The 18,875-nt window shown below is 65.2% G+C and overlaps 1 protein-coding gene across 1 annotated transcript in view; it reads left to right on the plus strand.

Annotated features, from left to right (window-relative positions):
* RPTOR (regulatory associated protein of MTOR complex 1) overlaps positions 1-18,106 on the plus strand; it is a 61,862-nt gene extending 43,756 nt beyond the window's left edge. Inside the window, exons 8-34 of the mRNA XM_056115756.1 lie at positions 1,426-1,526; positions 1,680-1,824; positions 3,550-3,625; positions 5,730-5,831; positions 6,197-6,280; positions 6,758-6,868; positions 8,413-8,487; positions 9,168-9,233; positions 9,316-9,507; positions 10,083-10,223; positions 11,126-11,243; positions 11,514-11,654; positions 11,820-11,978; positions 12,177-12,295; positions 13,320-13,423; positions 13,513-13,696; positions 14,789-14,899; positions 15,069-15,174; positions 15,525-15,639; positions 15,722-15,846; positions 15,931-16,035; positions 16,248-16,354; positions 16,548-16,675; positions 17,204-17,290; positions 17,411-17,527; positions 17,608-17,737; positions 17,815-18,106. Coding sequence (XP_055971731.1) covers positions 1,426-1,526; positions 1,680-1,824; positions 3,550-3,625; positions 5,730-5,831; positions 6,197-6,280; positions 6,758-6,868; positions 8,413-8,487; positions 9,168-9,233; positions 9,316-9,507; positions 10,083-10,223; positions 11,126-11,243; positions 11,514-11,654; positions 11,820-11,978; positions 12,177-12,295; positions 13,320-13,423; positions 13,513-13,696; positions 14,789-14,899; positions 15,069-15,174; positions 15,525-15,639; positions 15,722-15,846; positions 15,931-16,035; positions 16,248-16,354; positions 16,548-16,675; positions 17,204-17,290; positions 17,411-17,527; positions 17,608-17,737; positions 17,815-17,883 — 3,118 coding nt within the window. The 3' untranslated portion in view covers positions 17,884-18,106. The remainder of the gene's footprint in view (positions 1-1,425; positions 1,527-1,679; positions 1,825-3,549; positions 3,626-5,729; positions 5,832-6,196; positions 6,281-6,757; positions 6,869-8,412; positions 8,488-9,167; positions 9,234-9,315; positions 9,508-10,082; positions 10,224-11,125; positions 11,244-11,513; positions 11,655-11,819; positions 11,979-12,176; positions 12,296-13,319; positions 13,424-13,512; positions 13,697-14,788; positions 14,900-15,068; positions 15,175-15,524; positions 15,640-15,721; positions 15,847-15,930; positions 16,036-16,247; positions 16,355-16,547; positions 16,676-17,203; positions 17,291-17,410; positions 17,528-17,607; positions 17,738-17,814) is intronic.
* Positions 18,107-18,875: the final 769 nt, after the last annotated feature.

The following is an 18,875-nucleotide window of genomic DNA, read 5'->3' on the forward strand; positions in this document are numbered from 1 at the left end:
CTGATGTGGCTGGAGTGTGGCTGGCAGTGACTCAGGAATGCCCGTCACTGGCGGGAGTGACTCTCAAGCCTGTGAGCCCTGAGAGACGATTGCAGGGACAGTGAGCCACCCGCACGGCAGCACCCATCCCTGCACTGCGCAGGCCCAGGAGGGCTCCAGCTCCAGCCCTCCCCTCGGGGCTGAGGGGTGCAGGGCTGTCTGGAGGCAGGCTGTGCCCCAGAGCCCCTGGCCCTCCCTTCTTGCCTCTCCCCTCCTCCCTCCCCTCCCCCTCCCCCTCTTAACCTCCTCCCTGCCCTCCCTGCCCTCCCCCTCCCGCCTCCGTCTTGCTGAGCTCAGGGAGTCCCAGTGCCCTCCTTTCTGGCAGTTTCCTGAGCTGACTGACAGGGCGTGCTGATTCCGGGGGCCCTGATGCCACGCCCCTCCCGTGAGCTTGTGTGGTACTTCGGGACCCCCGCCAGCCATTCCCATCCCTCAGTTTGGCCGTGCCAGAAGCTGTCAGGGTCCCAGGGTCCATCCCTGTTCACCGCAGGGAGCGACTTGGGCAGGCGGGGGCAGGGACAGGCGCAGGCCCTGGTGAGCTCCAGGCCCCCGGCCACTCCGCATGACGGGGACCTTTGTCACTGTCCCCTGGGAGGTCCTGGGGTTGGGACCTTGTACAGCCCCTGCCGGGCACCGTGGGAGGGAGGGCAGGTCGGGATGCCCCCTGTGCCTGGAGCCTGCGTGGTGTGCTGAGGGCCGCGTGTCCCGGCACTGGCGTGGATGTCCCATGTGTCCCTCCCGGTGTGGACGTGTCTGCGGCCTTACGTCCCCTGTGTCCACTGAAGGCCTCAGTCCGCTGGGCTTTGACACAGCTGAGAGTTGGCCTGAGACGGAGCAGACAGGGTCCGAGCTTGTCGGGATGGGGTGGATCTCAGGAACCCGCTAGCCAGAGGGCGCCCCTGTCCATGTCGTACCCAGTGCTGAGGAAGGCTGGGGGTGGCCAGTGACCCGGAGTAGTGTCCGCCCTGCTGTCCCCCTGCAGTGCTCCCATTCAGCCGGGGACAGTGTGCTTGCAGCGGGGGAGGCCGGTGACCAGGGTAAGAGCTGGGACACTCAGCATCAACTTCCTGCAGACCTGCGTGACTGGCCCCCTCCCTCCCCAGGGGACAGCCCTGCCCTGCTCTGGGGGGCCGGAGCGTGTAGCCAGGGAGATGGCCAGCTCTGGAGCTCTGGCTGGAGCCACACCACTGAGGGCCGCAGAGAGGGGCTGGGCAGGGGTTGGGGGTTTCCTGCCCTCACTGAAGTGGCCGCAGGTCTGCGATGGGCGCTGGCTGCAAGTGCCCGAGCACTGGCCTGAGGACGCATTGTGGGGGGTGCCGGGTCGGGCAGTGCACCCTGACAGTCCCGGAAACCGCAGCTAGCCTGAGCCCCTGCACCCGTCTGCAGGATCCCTGGGCGGCTGAACGACAGGAGGACCCCCCTGGGCGAGCTGAACTGGATCTTCACGGCCATCACGGACACCATCGCCTGGAACGTGCTGCCACGGGGTGAGCTGGGGGCAGGGGCGTCCCTGTCTGAGTCTGTCTGTCTGTCGTCTGCGGTGGGGTGCCACGTGCGAGGGTCCGGGTGGGTCTGAGCCGTGGCACAGAGCTGCCCCAGGTGCCTGGACACGTCGCCACCCCTCCCCCCTCCCCCCCCAGATCTCTTCCAGAAGCTCTTCAGGCAGGACCTGCTGGTGGCCAGCCTGTTCCGGAACTTCCTGCTGGCAGAGAGAATCATGAGGTCGTACAGCTGCACGCCGGTCAGCAGTCCCCGCCTGCCCCCCACCTACATGCACGCCATGTGGTAAGTAAGGTCCCCACAGCGCCCCTGCCTGCCTCGGGGCGACGCTCTGGTCTCGGCCAGCACAGGGCCAGGCGCCCACACCCACGCCCCACACCTGCAGCCCACCAGCCCCCGCACCTGCACCCCTACACCCACAGCCCCACACCCTACACCCCCATACCCCACCACACACCCGCAGCCCCCCTTACTGCCAGTCCCTTAAGGGGGGGGCAGACGGGGGTGGCGGGATGGAAAGGCAGGGGCGGGGGCGGGGGGAAATGGCAGCGGGGCACTGCCAAGCGCCCAGGGCTGGACATCTCCCGCCCTCAGGTGAGAGCTCGGAGCACTCACCCTGGGACCCCTATGGGTGTCTGACAGCCTCATAGGGGACCGGCCTCTCCTGGGCTCAGAGCAGAGAAGGGGCACCCGGAGCAGCGTGGGCCATGCCCCTCCCCGCTCCCCAGGCTCGGCTACCAGCCTGGCCCGTGCTGGATGGGACGTCCCAGCAAACTCACCAGCCAACCAGCTGGGGCCTCCCTGCCTACCCCTCTCCTACTCTCACCCCTCCCATGGCTCCCCACTGGGTGCCCATGCCGCAGGGCAAGACTGCCCTGGGGGGGGGGGGGGCGAGCACAGGGGGCGGGGCCAGCAGGAGGCCCCTTGCCCCCTTCCCTGCTGAGCTGCCTGATCTCCATCCTGCGGCCCCTGATGGCCTGTGGGCCTGTGCAGATGGGAGGCGCCAGGAGGCTCCTCCACCCCCTCCTTGGGCCGCCGCCACCAGTCGGTTCCTGAAAACCCGCGGCTGTGACTCAGCGCGCCCACGGCTGCTGGGGGCTGCGGGGGGCTGCGGGTGGGGGGCGCGTGCAGGAGCAGTTCCCGCACTCACGCTTCCCAGAGCCCAGGTTAACCCTCGGGGCACCAGTGCTGGGTTCAGGGGGGCCCTTCACCGACGGGACCGGACCCCCTGGCTCAGCCCTGAGCCCCCACCGCCTCCTCCCCGGGTCTGGGGGCTCCGGCTGCGAGCACCTTTCCTAGACCCCCACTTGAGACTTCGGTTCCTTTCACGGAGTGTCTGGAGCTGAGACGATTTGTGGGGAGCATCTGCCCCGTCTCTGAGCAAGGGGGCGGCCTGGGGGGCACACGGGGAGTGTGAGAGCGAAGGGGCATGTGGGGACGGGCTGGGGGACAGGCATACAGGGCTCATGGGGATGGCCACACGGGGACGGGGACGAGGCCGGGCATGAGTGGACGGACGGGGGATGGGCACGTGGGGACAGGCAGGGGGTGGGCACAGCATGCCAGACGGAGCTGGCCTCCATGGTCAGGGCTCTGCTTGTCCCTGCATGGACGATTCTGCCAGAGCACCCGGCAGAGGTCTCGGACTGCGGGGGAGGGGGTGGCGCAGCTCTGGCCATTGGACTATGGGGCAATTCCAAGGGGCAGGAGATTGAATGTTGCAGAGAAACAGGTTGCAGGCAGGACCCTGCTGCAGGCTGTGCCTGAGTGAGGATGGCCTCAGGACTCAGGTGGGGCAGTTGTGCACACGCTCCCACACCCGCACATGCCCCCACATGCCCCACACCCCCACTCACCCTGCCTTGGCCCCGCAGGAGCCGCGGGGTGGGACAGGGCTACAAGCCCAGAGGGTCGCTAGCTGCCGCCACGGCCCCAGCACCGGGCGTCAGAGGGGGCGACACCCCAGGCCAGGGCGCATGCTGGCTGAGGTGGTGGCCGCTGTCTCCGCAGGCAGGCCTGGGACCTGGCTGTGGACATCTGTCTCTCCCAGCTGCCGACCATCATCGAGGAGGGCACGGCCTTCCGGGTGAGTCCAGCCGCCCTGCCTCCCCGGCCCCCCTGGACCCAGCTGCCAGCGACCTTCCCAGCTGGGGGTGGGGGTGGGGTACGTGTATCTCTGCACTTGTGCGTGTGTGATCCATGTGTTTGTGTACATGCACGTCTGGACATAGGTGCCCCTGCTTGTGTGTCTCTGCTTCTCTGGGTGTGTCTGTGTTAACGTATGTGTGGGATTGTGTGTCTGTTACTGTGTCTGTGTCTTTGTGTGGGACTGTGTGTCTGTCTGGCTGTCTCTGTGTATCTGTGTGTATGTCTCTGTGTGGCTGTGTGTGTGTGTCACTATTTCTTTGTGTCTGTGTTTCTGTGTCTGTGATGTCTGTATCTGACTGTGGCTGTGTGTGTGTGCGCACATGTGCGGCTGTGTCTCTGTGTATCTATGCAACTGTGTCTTTGTGTGTGTGTCCTTGTGTCTGTATCTGTGCGGCTGTGTCTCTGTCTGACTATGTGACTGTGTCTCTGTGAGTCAGGTTGTGACTCTGTCTGTCTGTCTCTGACTGTGTGTCTGTGTCTATGTGTTCGTGTCTCTGTGTCTCTGGCTGCGTGACTGTGAGTTTGTGTGTCTCTGGCTGTGTGACTGTGTGTCTGATTCTCTGTGTGTGTCTGTGAGTCCGTGTATCTGTCTCTGTCTCTGGCTGCGTGACTGTGAGTCTGTGTGTGCCTGTGTGTCTGTGAGTCTGTGTGTCTCAGTGTCTCTGGCTCCATTACTGAGTCTGTTTGTCTCTGTGTGTCTCTGTGAGTCTGTGTGTCTCTGTGTCTCTGGCTGCGTGACTGTGAGTCTGTGTGTACCTGTGTCTGCATGGCGTTTGGTGCCTCAGATGAGTCAGATGGACTCCCGCTCGGGGCCCCTGAGCCTCCACTCTCTCCCTCCGTCTCCCCCTCTTCGCATGTGGCACATTTCAGGGTGGAGGTCTGTGGGGAGCCCCTGCTCTCTCTGTTGGGCCCCCCTGCCCAGGGTGTGTCTGACTCTCCCTGGCCTGTGCAGTCCTCAGAGCCGCTACAAGGGCGGGAGGGGCCGGGAGGATTGCACCCTCTGCTCCCTTTCGCTGGACAAGGGTAGCTGCTGGACAGCGCTGAGGGCAGAACTGTGTGTGGAGAGGAGACTGTCAGTGGCTTCGGGGTGGTCGGGGCAGCCAGGAGCCCTCACGGCCTTCCTTTCCATTCCGGAATGACCCTGATGGTGTATCCACCGTATCCAGCAGAGAAGCTCCCGCCGGCTCCTTTGGCCGGTACTTGGGTGCGAGGCCCAGGCTGGCCCTGGTGTCTGGGCCTCCCTTGTTTGACATGAGCCCAGTTTCCTGCTTTTATTCTCCATGGATCTTAGTACTAATTCTAGGACTCTAGTAGTCATGAGTTTTTGCACCTTGATCAGAGCCCCGTCCCAGCTGCCGTCTGCACGCCAGGGCTTCCAGGCACCGAGCTCCAAGCATGAGGGTTCAGGGGGCCCCAAGCTCCCTCGGGGGCCTCCCACCCTCCTGCTAAGCATCTGACCTGACTGTGGCCACACCTATAGGGACACCCACGGCCCACGCCTGCAGGGACACCCCACTTCGGCGCCAGCCATGTCTTTTGACCATTTGCCTTTTTTCTGGATGGTTCCTAGAGGCTCTGTATATCCCATGCTCCCTGGAGGGTCACCCCAACTCAGATCCCTACTCCTGCAGACCCAGCTCCTCCCCGCCTGCCTCTCCCCTGTCCCCAGGCCCACCACCTTCTGCCTCAGCCCCAGGTTTTCACAGACCATCCACCCCGACCCTCGGACCATCCACCCAACTGCCTGTGCACTCCTGCCCTCCCCCAGACCCAGGGCCATCTCGGATTCATGTTCTTGCCAGGCCCCTGCCCAGATCGAGTCAGCCCTTGGGCTGCCCTGTGTGGCCAGGCATGAGTGCTGGCCACCCGACACCTGGAGTCCCTCCTCTTTCTCAGAGCCGTCGACTGTCCCTTAGAGCCACGGGGCTGGACCCTTCTGGCTCTCGCAGTTGTGCTTGGGCCGTGGCTTCGGGCTGGGGTCGGTTGTGATGAGGGTACGAGCAGCAGGGCCACGCGGGGCCCTGACCACCCCTGTCCCACAGCACAGCCCCTTCTTCGCTGAGCAGCTGACCGCGTTCCAGGTGTGGCTGACCATGGGTGTGGAGAACAGGAACCCGCCCGAGCAGCTGCCCATCGTGCTTCAGGTGAGTGGCCGCTGGCAGGGGCCACTGCCTCCCCGGGTCAGCGGGCCTCTCCCCTCCTGCCTGCGTCAGTGGGGTCTCCCCCATCCCCAGGTCAGGCTGGGCTGCAGGTGCTGTGGCACCGGCTGGCAGCCCACCTTTGGGTCCCCCCACGTGATGGCAGCAGCCTTTGTGGTGTCCGTGTCCAGGTGGGGGCAGACTAGACAGCAGAAACCGTGGGAGCCAAGGCAGGACGGGGACACTGCCTTTAGGGGATACACTGGAGCCGCACCCTGAAAATGAGCCCCGGTGGTGCCTGGGAAGGCGCCCGTGTGGAGCCTGGCGGGCACGCCAGCCCAGTGGCCCCGATGCTGGCGTCTCTCCCACAGGTGCTGCTGAGCCAGGTGCACCGTCTGCGCGCCCTGGACCTGCTCGGACGCTTTCTGGACCTGGGCCCCTGGGCGGTGAGCCTGGTGCGTGCCTCGCCATCCCCACAGCCCGCGCCACTTCTCGGCAGGTCTTGAGACACAGCGGGTCACTCAATCTGCAGACAGAGGGAACAGAAGTAGGATCTGAGTGGCCAGCGGGGAGGGCTCCGGGCACTGGGTTGTCAGCCTGAGCAGGAGGGCCCGGGGGAGAGGGGAGGCGGTGTGTCGGGCTGACAGGGAGAGCGCAGCAGCCTCGTCCTGCGGCGCGCTGGAGTCCCTTTCCGCCATGCTCAGGGCCAGCATCTTGCCTCAGCATCCAGCGGACAGGCGACCCTGCCCAGGGTGGGCCCCTGTCCCAGAGGACCCCTGCGGCTCTCTGATGCAGGGAGGGCAGTGTGGAGGACAGCAGTCACAGGAAGTGTCCTCTGGGGCAGTATCTGCCGGACACGCGTGGGGGGCAGCCCAAGGTTCCGGCCGAGCTGGGCCGAGGGAGCCCGCAGCCCTGACGCCCCCTCCTGCCAGGCCCTGTCCGTCGGCATCTTCCCGTACGTGCTGAAGCTGCTGCAGAGCTCGGCCCGGGAGCTGCGGCCGCTCCTCGTGTTCATCTGGGCCAAGATTCTCGCCGTGGACAGTGTGAGTCCCCCCACACAGCCGCCGCCCCCCGCGTCCCCAGACCCCCAGAGCACCAGCCCTTGGCTCCCGCTGCCCCCATGCCCTGGCGTGTGTTGGGACTAGTTAGGACAGCGTCTCGGGGTGAACCAGGGAGGGACAGAAGCATTAGCTGGCCTCTGCGCGGGTGAAGTGTCTGCATGCATGTGTAGCAGCACATCTACATGTTTGTACACATATGTGATTACGCGTGTCCACATGTGTATGCATACATGTGAGCATGCCTACATGTGTGCGTGTGGGGGTATTCACGTGCCATGTACATCCTTCTGTGGGTGTCTACATATGCGTGCAGGCAGTGTTCAGGTGGCTACAGCAAGTATGTACGTGTGTGTATGTGCACTGGTGTGCCTGTATGTATGTTTATGTTCATGTGCACTTTTGAGTATGTGCGTGCGCATCTGCATATATGTGTGTCTGTGTGTACATGTGGGTGTGTATCTGTGTATGCACGTATGTGTGTGTGAATGTGTGTGTGCACACAGGTGCATGTGTGCACCAGACTCTGACTCTGTAGGTTTTTTCTTGTGTGGCACAAGGAGAGAATAGGGGTGTTGAATGAATGTGGCAGCTGTGTGAGTGTGAGAGCAGGTGTGAGGGTGAGTGCAGGTGTGTGAGGGTGAGTGCAGGTGTGTGAGGGTGAGTGCAGGTGTGAGGGGGAGTGTGCAGGTTCGTTGTGGTGATTGTGTGGTGTGAAGAGGCAGCTCAGCCCCACGTAGCCCCCGTCAGCTGCTCTGGGCTGGGCCGGTTGGACGTAGAGCCGAGCCTGGTGTCAGATATGGGCTGGAACTCAGGCCCAGTGTGTTGTCCATCATGGTCACACTCTGTCACCTCATGGTCCCAACATTACCCAGAGCCGGGAGGCCCAACTCACTTTCCGCACCCCCGTCTCTGGCCCTGCCTTCACATCTGCCCAGCTTCGGGAGACCCCAGCTCGCAGCCTCACTGTTTCCCCCTCTGTCTCTTGGCTAGGGGATGGCCAGGCCTCAGGCTGGGGTGGGCTGAGCCCTCTGCCCCGCCAGAGGACAGAGGCGAGTCTGAGGGTGGTGAACGGGCATGGCAGGGACGAATGTGTGAGTGTGTGTGGAGCAGGCAGAGCAGGGGCGAGTGTATGGAGCGGGGCAGGAGTGAGTGTGTAAGTGTGTGGAGAGGGGCAGGGGTGAGTGTGTGTGTGGAGCAGGCAGGGTAGTGGTGAGTGAGTGTGTGGAACAGGGAGGAGGCAAGTGTGAGTGTGTGGGGTGAGCAGGGGCGAGTGTCTGTGTGGGGCAGGCAGAGGTGAGTGTATATGTGGAGTGGGCAGAGCAGGGGCGAGTGTCTGTGTGTGGAGCCGGCAGGGCAGGGGTGAGTGAGCGTGTGGAGCGGGGTGGGGGCAAGTGTGTGTGTGGGGTGGGCAGAGGTGAGTGTGATGTGTGAGGCGGGCAGGGCAGGGGTGAGTTTGTCGGCCAGTGTCGTCATGCCGGGGCTGGGAAGCGGCAGCCAACGCCCTCACGCTGCCCGTGTCTCCGCAGTCCTGTCAGGCCGACCTGGTGAAGGACAATGGCCACAAGTACTTCCTCTCTGTCCTGGCCGACCCCTACATGCCGGTAAGTCCCGTCCTGCTCAAGTGCAGTTGTCCTCGGTGAGGGGCCACTGTGCGGTGCCCCAGGCCTCGGCTGCTGCCTCACCCGTGCTTAGTGAGGCTGGGTCAGCTACCTGCTGTGTCCTGGTCAGCCCTGGCCCATCTGTGAGGACGGGGACCTGGCGGTGGGCAGCAGCTATGACTCAGCCCCTGCGCTGTGACTGAGCTCCTGGGGCAGCAGAAGGTTCTAGACGTAGGAGGAAGCTGGTGTGACTCATGGAGGAAGGGGGGAGGGTGGGAGACGGGAAAGTTTCCCCTGGAGCATCGCTTCCGGGTGAGCTACATGAGCAGCAGGAGCGGGAGAACAGCGGGTGGGCCCGGCAGGTCAGTGTCCACGGCTGCCCGCTGGCCCCGAGGCCTGGGTGGGAATCATGGAGGCGGATCACTGCAGGCCGGGCGGTCCAGCGGGCACTGTCCCTCGGGGGAAACTGAGGGCGCCAGCCCATTCTGCTGCCTCGTGGGAGCTGGGGTCAGTGGCCCGGCACGTGCTCCCGCCTTGCTGGGATGGGATGGGGTGTACCTGTCTCCGCCTGCTCGCAGCTGTGAGCCAGGTCCTGTGAGGGTGCGGCAGGGGCCAGCGGGGGCCACTGGCACAGTGTGGGCGTCCCGACCCGCCCTCACAGTGCTCGCGGCTGTGCCTGGCAGGCGGAGCACAGGACCATGACTGCCTTCATCCTCGCCGTCATCGTCAACAGCTACAACACCGGGCAGGTGAGCCCTGGGCCCGGGAGTGAGACCCGCCCCCCTCCAGCCACCGTCCGGCCGCAGGGGTCCAACGGTCGCTCCCCCGCAGGAGGCGTGTCTGCAGGGCAACCTGGTGGCCATCTGTCTGGAGCAGCTCAGTGATCCGCACCCGCTGCTGCGCCAGTGGGTGGCCATCTGCCTGGGCCGCATCTGGCAGAACTTCGACTCGGCCAGGTGGTGCGGGGTGCGGGACAGCGCCCATGAGAAGCTCTGTAACCTCCTCTCGGACCCCATCCCTGAGGTGAGCACGAGGGGCCGGGTGGACCCCACGACAACTGACTCAAGGCTGAGGAACCAGCATAGCGTCCGAACGGCCGGGCCGGGGCTGCTAGGACCAGCTCAGGCCTCCTGCAAGCAGGCAGCAGCCCCAGGCACATCTTGGCCCTGGTCCCTGTGTGGCCTCGTCATACCTGCAGTGCCCATAGGGTCCCCCTGGGGCAGGGGCACCTGCCGAGGCCACACACGCTACCTGACACTCGTGTGAGCCCACCCTGTGCCCGCTTTTGCCCTGGCCACCCCTCACCCACCACCCACAGACAAGGCAGGAGCGTGGTGCTGAGATCAACTTCTTCCCCTGCTGGTCCCGTAGGACCCTGTCAGCCTCTTGCCACTCCCTGGGCCTCGTGTTCATCTGGTGGTTCCGTGGTCCACGATCCCAGGAGCTCCTGCTCTGCCACTCGAAGCCTGAGGCCCCCTGTGCGGGGCCGTGTGGGGCTGCGGGGCTGTGGGGTTGTTAGGGGCCATGCGGGGCCGTGTAGGCAGAACTGCCCGGCTTTCCACACAGCCGCAGGTGCTGCATCCACCCTGTGCCCACAGGTGCGCTGTGCCGCCGTCTTCGCCCTGGGCACATTTGTGGGCAACTCTGCGGAGAGGACAGACCATTCCACCACCATCGACCACAACGTGGCTATGATGCTAGCACAGCTCATCAATGACGGGAGCCCCGTGGTGCGGAAGGTGTGTGTACCCCCACAGCCCCGCCGCTGGCAGCACCCACGCTCACACAGACACACGCGTATGTGCACACGCACACTCTCACATGCTCACACACTCACACACTCACACACTCACGTTCACACACGTTCACGTGCTTATATACACGTTCACACACAAACAGGCATTTGCGCTCACAGTTGCACTCACAGTCTCATGCCCTATCACACACGTGCACTCACACAGACAGTGCTCACTCTTTACACATCTACACATAGAATCACACTCACACACCTCCATGCACATGCCTACACGCACATGAGCCCACACACTAATACACACACTCACACAGCGTACACACTCTTGCTTACACTCTTACATTCACAAACACACAACCACACATTTATGTACTATTGTAAACACTTATGCTCGCTCATACACTGTCACACACTCACCCAGTCACACTCATACACTCATATACACACTGGCTGTCACACGCATACACACATATTCTCACACGCACACACACACACACACACATATACACAGACTGTAATCTCACACTCCCTCACACCCCCATAGCTTGAGCTTGCTCGCTGCGGGGATGCCCTGCCTAGCGGCTCCCAGGAGCCCAGTGCGCACCAATGGTCAGGGTCAGCCCCCACGGGCTGCTCCCACCAGGAGCTGTGCCTTGGCCCCCGGACCCATGAGAGAGGCCATGTCTGGCCTGGGCACCGGGGGGAGACGGGCATCGTCAGGTCCCCATGCATGCTGCGGGTGCAGGGGGACTGGCAGCATCAGACGTGGACGTCCCAGTCGTTCCGACCTTACCAGTCGGTGTCCCAGGATCTGGGGGGCAGCCGAGAGCGGGGCCATGAAGGGACAACAGCCTGTCGCCCAGGGCCAGCCTCCCTTGGCTCCCACAGGAGCTGGTGGTGGCGCTGAGCCACCTGGTGGTCCAGTACGAGAGCAACTTCTGCACCGTGGCCCTGCAGTTCATGGAGGAGGAGAAGAACTACCCGCTGCCGTCACCCGCCAGCACAGGTACCTGGCGGGTGGGAGAGACGCGCAGGCGCCTCCGCCTTGTGGGCCCTGAGCTGCAGCCTGCGTCGGTGCGTGGAATCTGTCTCCCGCCCGGCCCCTCGGAGCTGGCGCTGCAGGGGGTGGCTGGAGAAGAGAGAAGGAGCCCCGACCCGCCGGGGCCGCATGCAGAGGCCCCGTCCTGGGGAGCCTGTGCTGGCCCGTGGCCCTGCTGGCGCCATGGTCCTGCCAGTGACCCCCTCCCCCCTCACTCTTCCCTCCTCCCCCTGCCAGAGGGAGGGAGCCTGACGCCGGTGCGGGACAGCCCCTGCACGCCCCGCCTGCGCCCCGTCAGCTCCTATGGGAACATCCGTGCCGTCACCACGGCCCGGGGCCTCAACAAGTCTCTGCAGAACCTGAGCCTGACAGAGGAGGGTGAGGAGACCCCCTGCCCGCCCCTGCCCACCCCTGCCTGCCCTGCATCCCATCTCTGTGCCTGCTGGGGGGCAGGTCCCCCAGCTGGGCCCCGCTCCCAGGCAGCAGCAAGCGTGGGCAGCCCAAGGACACAGCCCAGCCCTGACTTGTGCCCGTGACCCTCAGCCGGCAGCTCTGCGGCCTTCTCTCCTGGCCACCTGAGCACCAGCAGCAGTGCCAGCAGCACCCTGGGCAGCCCTGAGAACGAGGAGTCCATCCTGTCCTTCGAGACCGTCGACAAGATGCGCCGGGTCAGCTCCTACTCAGCCCTCAACTCCCTCATCGGTGAGTCCTGCAGCTCTGCCTGCCACGGCACTGGCCACACCCCCACAGGCCTGACCACGCCCTCTCAGGGACTGACCACACCTCCACAGCACTGGCCACGCCCCACCATGGGACTGGCCACACCCTCTTCCCCATAGCGCTCCCGCCCTCGCTGCGTGGCCACCTGGCAGGCCCGCGCTGACAGTCCCCTCCCCGCAGGCGTATCCTTCAACAGCGTCTACACGCAGATCTGGCGTGTGCTGCTGCACCTGGCCGCGGACCCCTACCCCGATGTGTCCGACTTGGCCATGAAAGTCCTCAACAGTGTCGCCTACAAGGTGGGTGGCCTCGCTCCCTCCCTGTGCCCTCGTCTCCTGAGAGATGGTGCGAAGTCAGGAACTGCTGAGGCCTCTCAGAGCAGGCTGCCACCCGCGCGCCTCGAAACCGCTGCCAGGCAGAGCCAGGCAGGGTCCCCCACACAGCCCGTCCCGGCAGGCAGGGCCGCACCTCTGCCCCGTCATCGGCTCGGGGGTTCGTTAGGTCAGTGTGTCGGCTTCGGCACCACCTCCCCGCACACTGTGCCCTGTGTCCGATGTCCTTCAGCAGGGATGAGGCTGCGCCCCAGCTGCCCCTGCTCGTGGGCACTGAGGGGCCCATGAATGTCCCCTGAGCTCCCACCATCCCGTGGCCCGTGGTGCTCCAAGGTATCTCGGCTATCATCACCCTTTCTCTCTTACTTTGTCTTTCGGACTCATACCCAGCTGCGCTCAGGGGCTACTCCTGGCTCTGTGCTCGGGGGCCGTTGGGTGTGATGGGGCTGGACCCCAGGTCAGCTTGGCTCCCGTCGCCCTTTCTGACCTTCAGTTCCTTTTCCTGAAACTGAGGGACCATCCGATGTGTGGACGTGGGGTGGGCGCTCACCAGTCCTTGGACCCAGGCACCAGCAGCCTCGCCCATGGGTCACGAACAGGCTCAGAGGCAGACCGGCCCAGGTGTGGGCCCCGCCCCACCCCTGCCCCTTCCCCAGGGATGTAGCCCCTCGGCAGTTTCACTCTGTGCCCTTCTTCCTGCCACAAGCTCTGGCCTAGGGCTCGGGAGGCTGCGGGTCCCACCCGGCGTGGATCCGGCCAGGCCTTCAAACCCACAGTCCCTTCCCCGTGTCCACACTGAGGGAGGCCTGGCTGGGCGTCCACCCATGGCCAGCAGCTCACCTCCCAGTTTGGGTCCCCCCTTCCCCACCACACACACCTGGTCTCCAGCAGGACCGGACGAAGGACGCCTCTGGCCCAGCGCCCACCAGGGCTAGGCAGCATGACCTGTGTGTGCGACCTGCTGACTGGCTCTCGGCCCTTGCTCTTACAGGCCACCATGAACGCCCGGCCGCAGCGCATCCTGCCCACGTCCTCACTCACGCAGTCGGCGCCCGCCAGCCCCACCAACAAGGGCACGCACATGCAGCAGGCGGGGTACGGCCTGGCCAGCGAGATGCATCCTGGGTCTGCGGCGGGGGTGGGGGGTGAGGCGGGGGGGTCAGACCTGGCCTTCTCCCCTGCAGCGGCTCCCCCCCGACGTCCAGTACCAGCAGCTCCAGCCTCACCAACGACGTGAGCAAGCAGCCGGGCAGCCGAGAGCTGCCTGCAGGCCGGCCGGGCGCCTCAGGCCCCTCGGGGCCACAGTACACACCGCACTCACATCAGTTCCCACGCACGCGCAAGATGTTCGACAAGGGCCCCGACCAGGTGGGCAGCTCGTGTCCGGCCCGCCTTGGCTTCCGGTCCCGCAGCTCCAAGTGCGGGTGTGCGGGTGTCAGTGTCCCCGTATGTGGGTGTCAGTGTGACTGTGCGGGTCAGTGTCCCTGTGTGCAGGTGTCAGTGTGACTTGTGCGTGTCAGTGTCCCCGAGTTGCGGGTATCAGTGTTCCCATGTGCGGGTGTCAGTATGACCGTGCGCATGTCAGTGTCCCTCTGTGCGGGTGTCAGTGTGACTGTGTACGAGTATCAGTGTTCTTGTGTGCGGGTGTCAGTGTCTCTGTGTGCAGGTGTCAGCGTGACTGCGAGTATCAGTGTTCCTTTGTGTGGTGTCCGTGTGACATGACTGTGTATGGGTGTCAATATTTCTGTTGCGGGTGTCAGTGTGACTTGTGCGTGTCAGTGTTCCTGAGTTTTGGGTATCAGTGCGACTGTGTGTGGGTGTCAGTGTGACTGTGCGGGTGTCAATGTCCCTGTGTGCGGGTCAGTGTCCCCATGTGCAGGTGTTAGTGTTCCTGTGTGCAGGTGTCAATGTGACTGTGTATGTGTCAGTGTCCCTGTGTACGGGTGTCCGTGTGATTGTGTATACGTGTCAGTGTCCCCGTGTGGGTGTCATTGTGACCATGCGTGTGTCAGTGTCCCTGTGTGCGGGTGTCCGTGTGACTGTGTATGGGTATCACTGTCCCCATGTGCGGGTGTCAGTGTGACCGTGCACATGTCAGTGTCCCCGTGTGCGGGGGTCTGGCTGTAAGCAGTGCTTTGCTGACCCTGTCCCGTGTGGATCTGTGGTCCATGTGCTTCCATTAGCATCTGTTGCCTCACCTCAGCCGAGAGAAGCGTGTCCGCGCAGTGCTCAGGGAGCACGGCCTGGTGCTCGGTGCAGAGTCTGGAGTGGGGCTCACGCCGGAGCCCACGGGGCCCGGCCCTCCCACCCCACAGCGGTGTGGCAGCGTCTGCTGGGTCAGCCTCTCCCTGGCTCTGCCACGGGCGCTGTGGCCGGGCACCGCAGCCCCCTGGTCTGAGCGCCTACGTGTGCAGCCCTGCCGGGGAAATGACCTGGCCTTCTCCTCCCTGAATGCCGAAGACCGCCGAGGACCCCGACGATGCTGCTGGACACAAGAACTTCGTGGCCGCCTCAGTGCACACGGGCTTCTGCGACTGGAGCGCCCGCTACTTCGCTCAGCCCGTCATGAAGGTGCATGCCCGCCTGTGCCCGCGGCCTGTCCCCGAGGGCTGGGGCGCCCACACGTGGCCTGCGATGCCGGGAGCGGCAATCCCCTCTGTGGCTTCTGAGGCACGGCCAGGGTGCCGGGACAGCAGCACCACGCCGGGAGAGCGTCACCGCCTGGTCTCTGTCGCTCTAGATCCCTGAGGAGCACGACCTGGAGAGCCAGATCCGGAAGGAGAGGGAGTGGCGCTTCCTGCGGAACAGCCGTGTGCGGAAACAGGCACAGCAGCTTGTCCAGAAGGGTGAGTGCGGGGCGGGCAGGGCAGGGGCAGGGGCAAGGGGAGCGGGCAGGGGTGAGCGGCTGGGCCAGGCGGGCAGCGGGAATAGCCACTCACAGAGCTGGAGCTGGCCGCCTTCCTGCAGGGCCCTGACCCTCATCCCTACCAGCAGATGCCCCTCCTGCTGGCCCAGCGCCTCTCGGGCCGGCTCCTCCCAGGTGCCCCCTGCTCTGATGGCTGCTCTTGGCCGCCGGGCACCCTGCACACGTGTGGCCAGTGCCGTGGGCCCTGCTGGCTGGGGTGGCGGCTGGTGAGTGATGGGTCAGGCCCCTCCTGTGTCCTTAAGTGTCACCACCAGCCCGTGTGTCTCGCAGGCATCACCAGGCTGGATGACCAGATCTTCCTGAACAGGAACCCGGGCGTGCCCTCTGTGGTCAAGTTCCACCCCTTCACGCCATGCGTGGCCGTGGCCGACAAGGACAGCATCTGGTAGGCGGGCGGCCGAGGGCCCAGGCACTGCGGGTCTTGGGGGTTGCGTGCCCCCCACTCAGCGTTTCCCTTCGCCCTCCAGCTTCTGGGACTGGGAGAAGGGGGAGAAGCTGGATTACTTCCACAACGGGAACCCCCGGTACACGCGCGTGACGGCCATGGAGTACCTCAACGGGCAGGACTGCTCCCTACTGCTCACGGCCACAGGTGAGGCGGGCTGGGGGGCTGGGGCGGGTGGGTGGCCGAGTGCCCCCCACTTGCCCCTCCCAGCAGCTCTGCCCCTCCCCCCAGACGACGGCGCCATTAGGGTCTGGAAGAACTTTGCTGACCTGGAGAAGAATCCGGAAATGGTGACCGCCTGGCAGGGCCTCTCGGACATGCTGCCAACCACCCGAGGTAGGTGACCCGCCAGCTGGGCTCGGCCTGACCATCCCCCACCTGTCCCGGGCGCTGTCCTCTCTGTGGCTCAGGACGGGGGAGGTGGGAGCCGAGGGAGTGTCCAGCCAAGCTCAGGGCCAGGCGGGCATCACCCACAGCCATGGAGTCCACGCGGGCGTCCCTGGCGGGCTTGGGGGTCGCGCCCCGCGCTGAGCTGTCCTTCTGCACAGGGGCCGGGATGGTGGTGGACTGGGAGCAGGAGACGGGGCTGCTCATGAGCTCAGGGGATGTGCGCATCGTGCGTGTCTGGGACACAGAGCGCGAGATGAAGGTGCAGGTGCGTCGCCGCCCTTGGGGCCGGGGTGGGTGCCTGCTGTGCCCGCTTCTCCCCACCCCCATGGGGCCTCTCGAAACCCCTTCTCGACATGGTGGGGGTCTGCGGAGTGAGTCCCGGGGCCCATGCGCACAGTGTGCTGCGCCAGCTCCTGGCTCGTGCTACCGGGTGACGGCCCGTCCCTGCCCTGGCCCAGGACATCCCCACGGGTGCCGACAGCTGTGTGACCAGCCTGTCTTGCGACTCCCACCGCTCCCTCATTGTGGCCGGCCTGGGTGACGGCTCCATCCGCGTGTATGACCGGAGGATGGCGCTGAGCGAGTGGTATGACCACATGGGGGCCCGTCATGGGTTGCCCTGCCTCCACTGGGCTCCCAAAGCCCCCGAAACCGCGGCGGCAGGAAATGGGCTAGGCCCGCTGGCCAGCTCCAGGGGGCAGGACGCCCCGGGCAGCACCAGGGCAGGCGAAGGCGGACACGCCCGCCAGCCCAGCCCTGGCGGGGGGACCTGGTCAGCATCTTCTGGGAGATGGACAGGCTCGGGCCTGGCTCTGCAGGTGGCAGCAGTCAGCACGGGGCTGGGGGCTCTGGCGGTGCCCGGTCCAGCGCCCCCCACTGAGCGTCTCTCCATCCTAAACTACTGTTTGCCCTACACTTGGGTCACTCCTGGTGGGGTTTGGGGACCCTGTGGGGTTCTGGGGGTCGAACCGGGGACAACCATGTGCGAGGCCAGCGCTGCCCCCCCCCCCCCGCCCCTGCTGCTGTTAAAGGCAGCCCAGGGAGGTTGGCACCAGAGAGACCCACAGGGCCGGGCCTGGGGGAGTCGGGACGAGCTCGGGGCGTGTGTTCACAGCCGCGTCATGACATACCGGGAGCACACGGCCTGGGTGGTGAAGGCGCAGCTGCAGAAGCGCCCTGAGGGCCACATCGTCAGCGTCAGGTGAGGGAGCTGGCCCGGCCCGGGTCCCCCAGCCCCCAGCCCCATGCCTGCATGTCCCGCCCCCCCACCCCAGACCCCCAATCCCCCCTCCCCAGAGGTCTCATCCTACGCTTCTCGCAGCGTCAACGGGGACGTGCGTTTCTTTGATCCCCGGATGCCTGAGTCGGTGAACGTCCTGCAGATCGTGAAGGGGCTCACAGCACTGGACATCCACCCGCAGGCCAACCTGATCGCATGGTAGGGGCCGCCCCAGGCACTGGCCTGACTGGGCACCGGGGGCCCTGCCTGAGCATCCCCTGAGCCCGCCTCTCTCACAGCGGCTCCGTGAACCAGTTCACCGCCATCTACAGCGCCAGCGGGGAGCTCGTCAACCACATCAAGTACTACGATGGCTTCATGGGCCAGCGCGTGGGCGCCATCAGCTGCCTGGCCTTCCACCCCTACTGGGTCTGTCCCGGCACCTGGGGCGGGGGGCTGGGCCCAGGAGCCGGTGGGGCCGCCCCTTACTCCCACGCTCTCCGCAGCCGCACCTGGCCGTAGGCAGCAACGACTACTACATCTCCGTGTACTCGGTCGAGAAGCGCGGCCGGTAGTGCCCGGCGCCAGCTCCACCCTTGTTGACCCGCCGTCCGTTGTCCGTCCATCTGTCCTCGCGTCACACCAGGGAGCCGGAAAGGGACTCGGAGTGGCAGAGACCTCAGGGTATGTGGGTCTCCCCCAGGCACCAGTTCTGAAGGGGCAAAGCTCAGCTAGCCGTACCCGCCCCCTCAGCCACGCGGGTCGAGCACCGGACGCGGCTCTACCATGGGGGCCCCGCTCTCGGGGCGTCGGTGTTCCCCAGCCAGCCAGGCCAAAAGACCGGAGAGGAAGCCGGGGCCGCGTGGAGGGGGTACATACTGCCTCACAGAGGGACACTGGCCGGGCAGGTGCGGGCTGGCCACCTGGCCCGCTAGTTCCTGCACGCAGGGCCCACGCACGTAGCCGCGACTCCTGCCTGCACCCCACGCCCCGCATGCGTGAGGCTGCGGCCCCGGGCTCCTCCTCGGATGGGGGCTGCAGGCAAGTGGGGCAGTGAGCCCAGAAGGACCCCAGGAGGTGCCGGAGCGGGAGACGGGCCGCAATGATGTTCTGAAACGCTTTCCTCCCCGTCCTCGGGAACTGGGACCGCTGGGGAGCGGTGGGCAGCGCTGGCCGAGCCTGACCCGGCCCCTGCCAGCCGCCCCCGACCTCAGCACGGCCAAGCCGCACCCCTGTCACTGGTCCGTTAGCTCGTCACAGCTCTCCAGCGACCACAGAACCGTCCAGAAGCTGGTCCTAGTCTGATCTCCTGTGAGCTGACTCCCGGGGGTTCAAGTTCGGATTCTGAGCTTGTTTGGTTCTGCCAGTCGGGCCACGTGCAGGCCACCCTGGAGAGAGCGTGACCCGTGTGAAAATCCAATCATGAAGTGAACGACCTAAAAGCTCATTATCTCTATTTATTTTACCACAATGAGAATGAAAGAGACTGACAAGACACGGAACCGCCGTGCAAAAGCGAGAGCCGAGCGGCACCAACAGGGAATTGTTAATAAAGGAGAAACCCAAG

Source organism: Sorex fumeus, unplaced genomic scaffold, assembly GCF_029834395.1.
Source record: "Sorex fumeus unplaced genomic scaffold, SorFum_2.1 ptg000029l, whole genome shotgun sequence".
Taxonomy (NCBI): Eukaryota; Metazoa; Chordata; class Mammalia; order Eulipotyphla; family Soricidae; genus Sorex; species Sorex fumeus.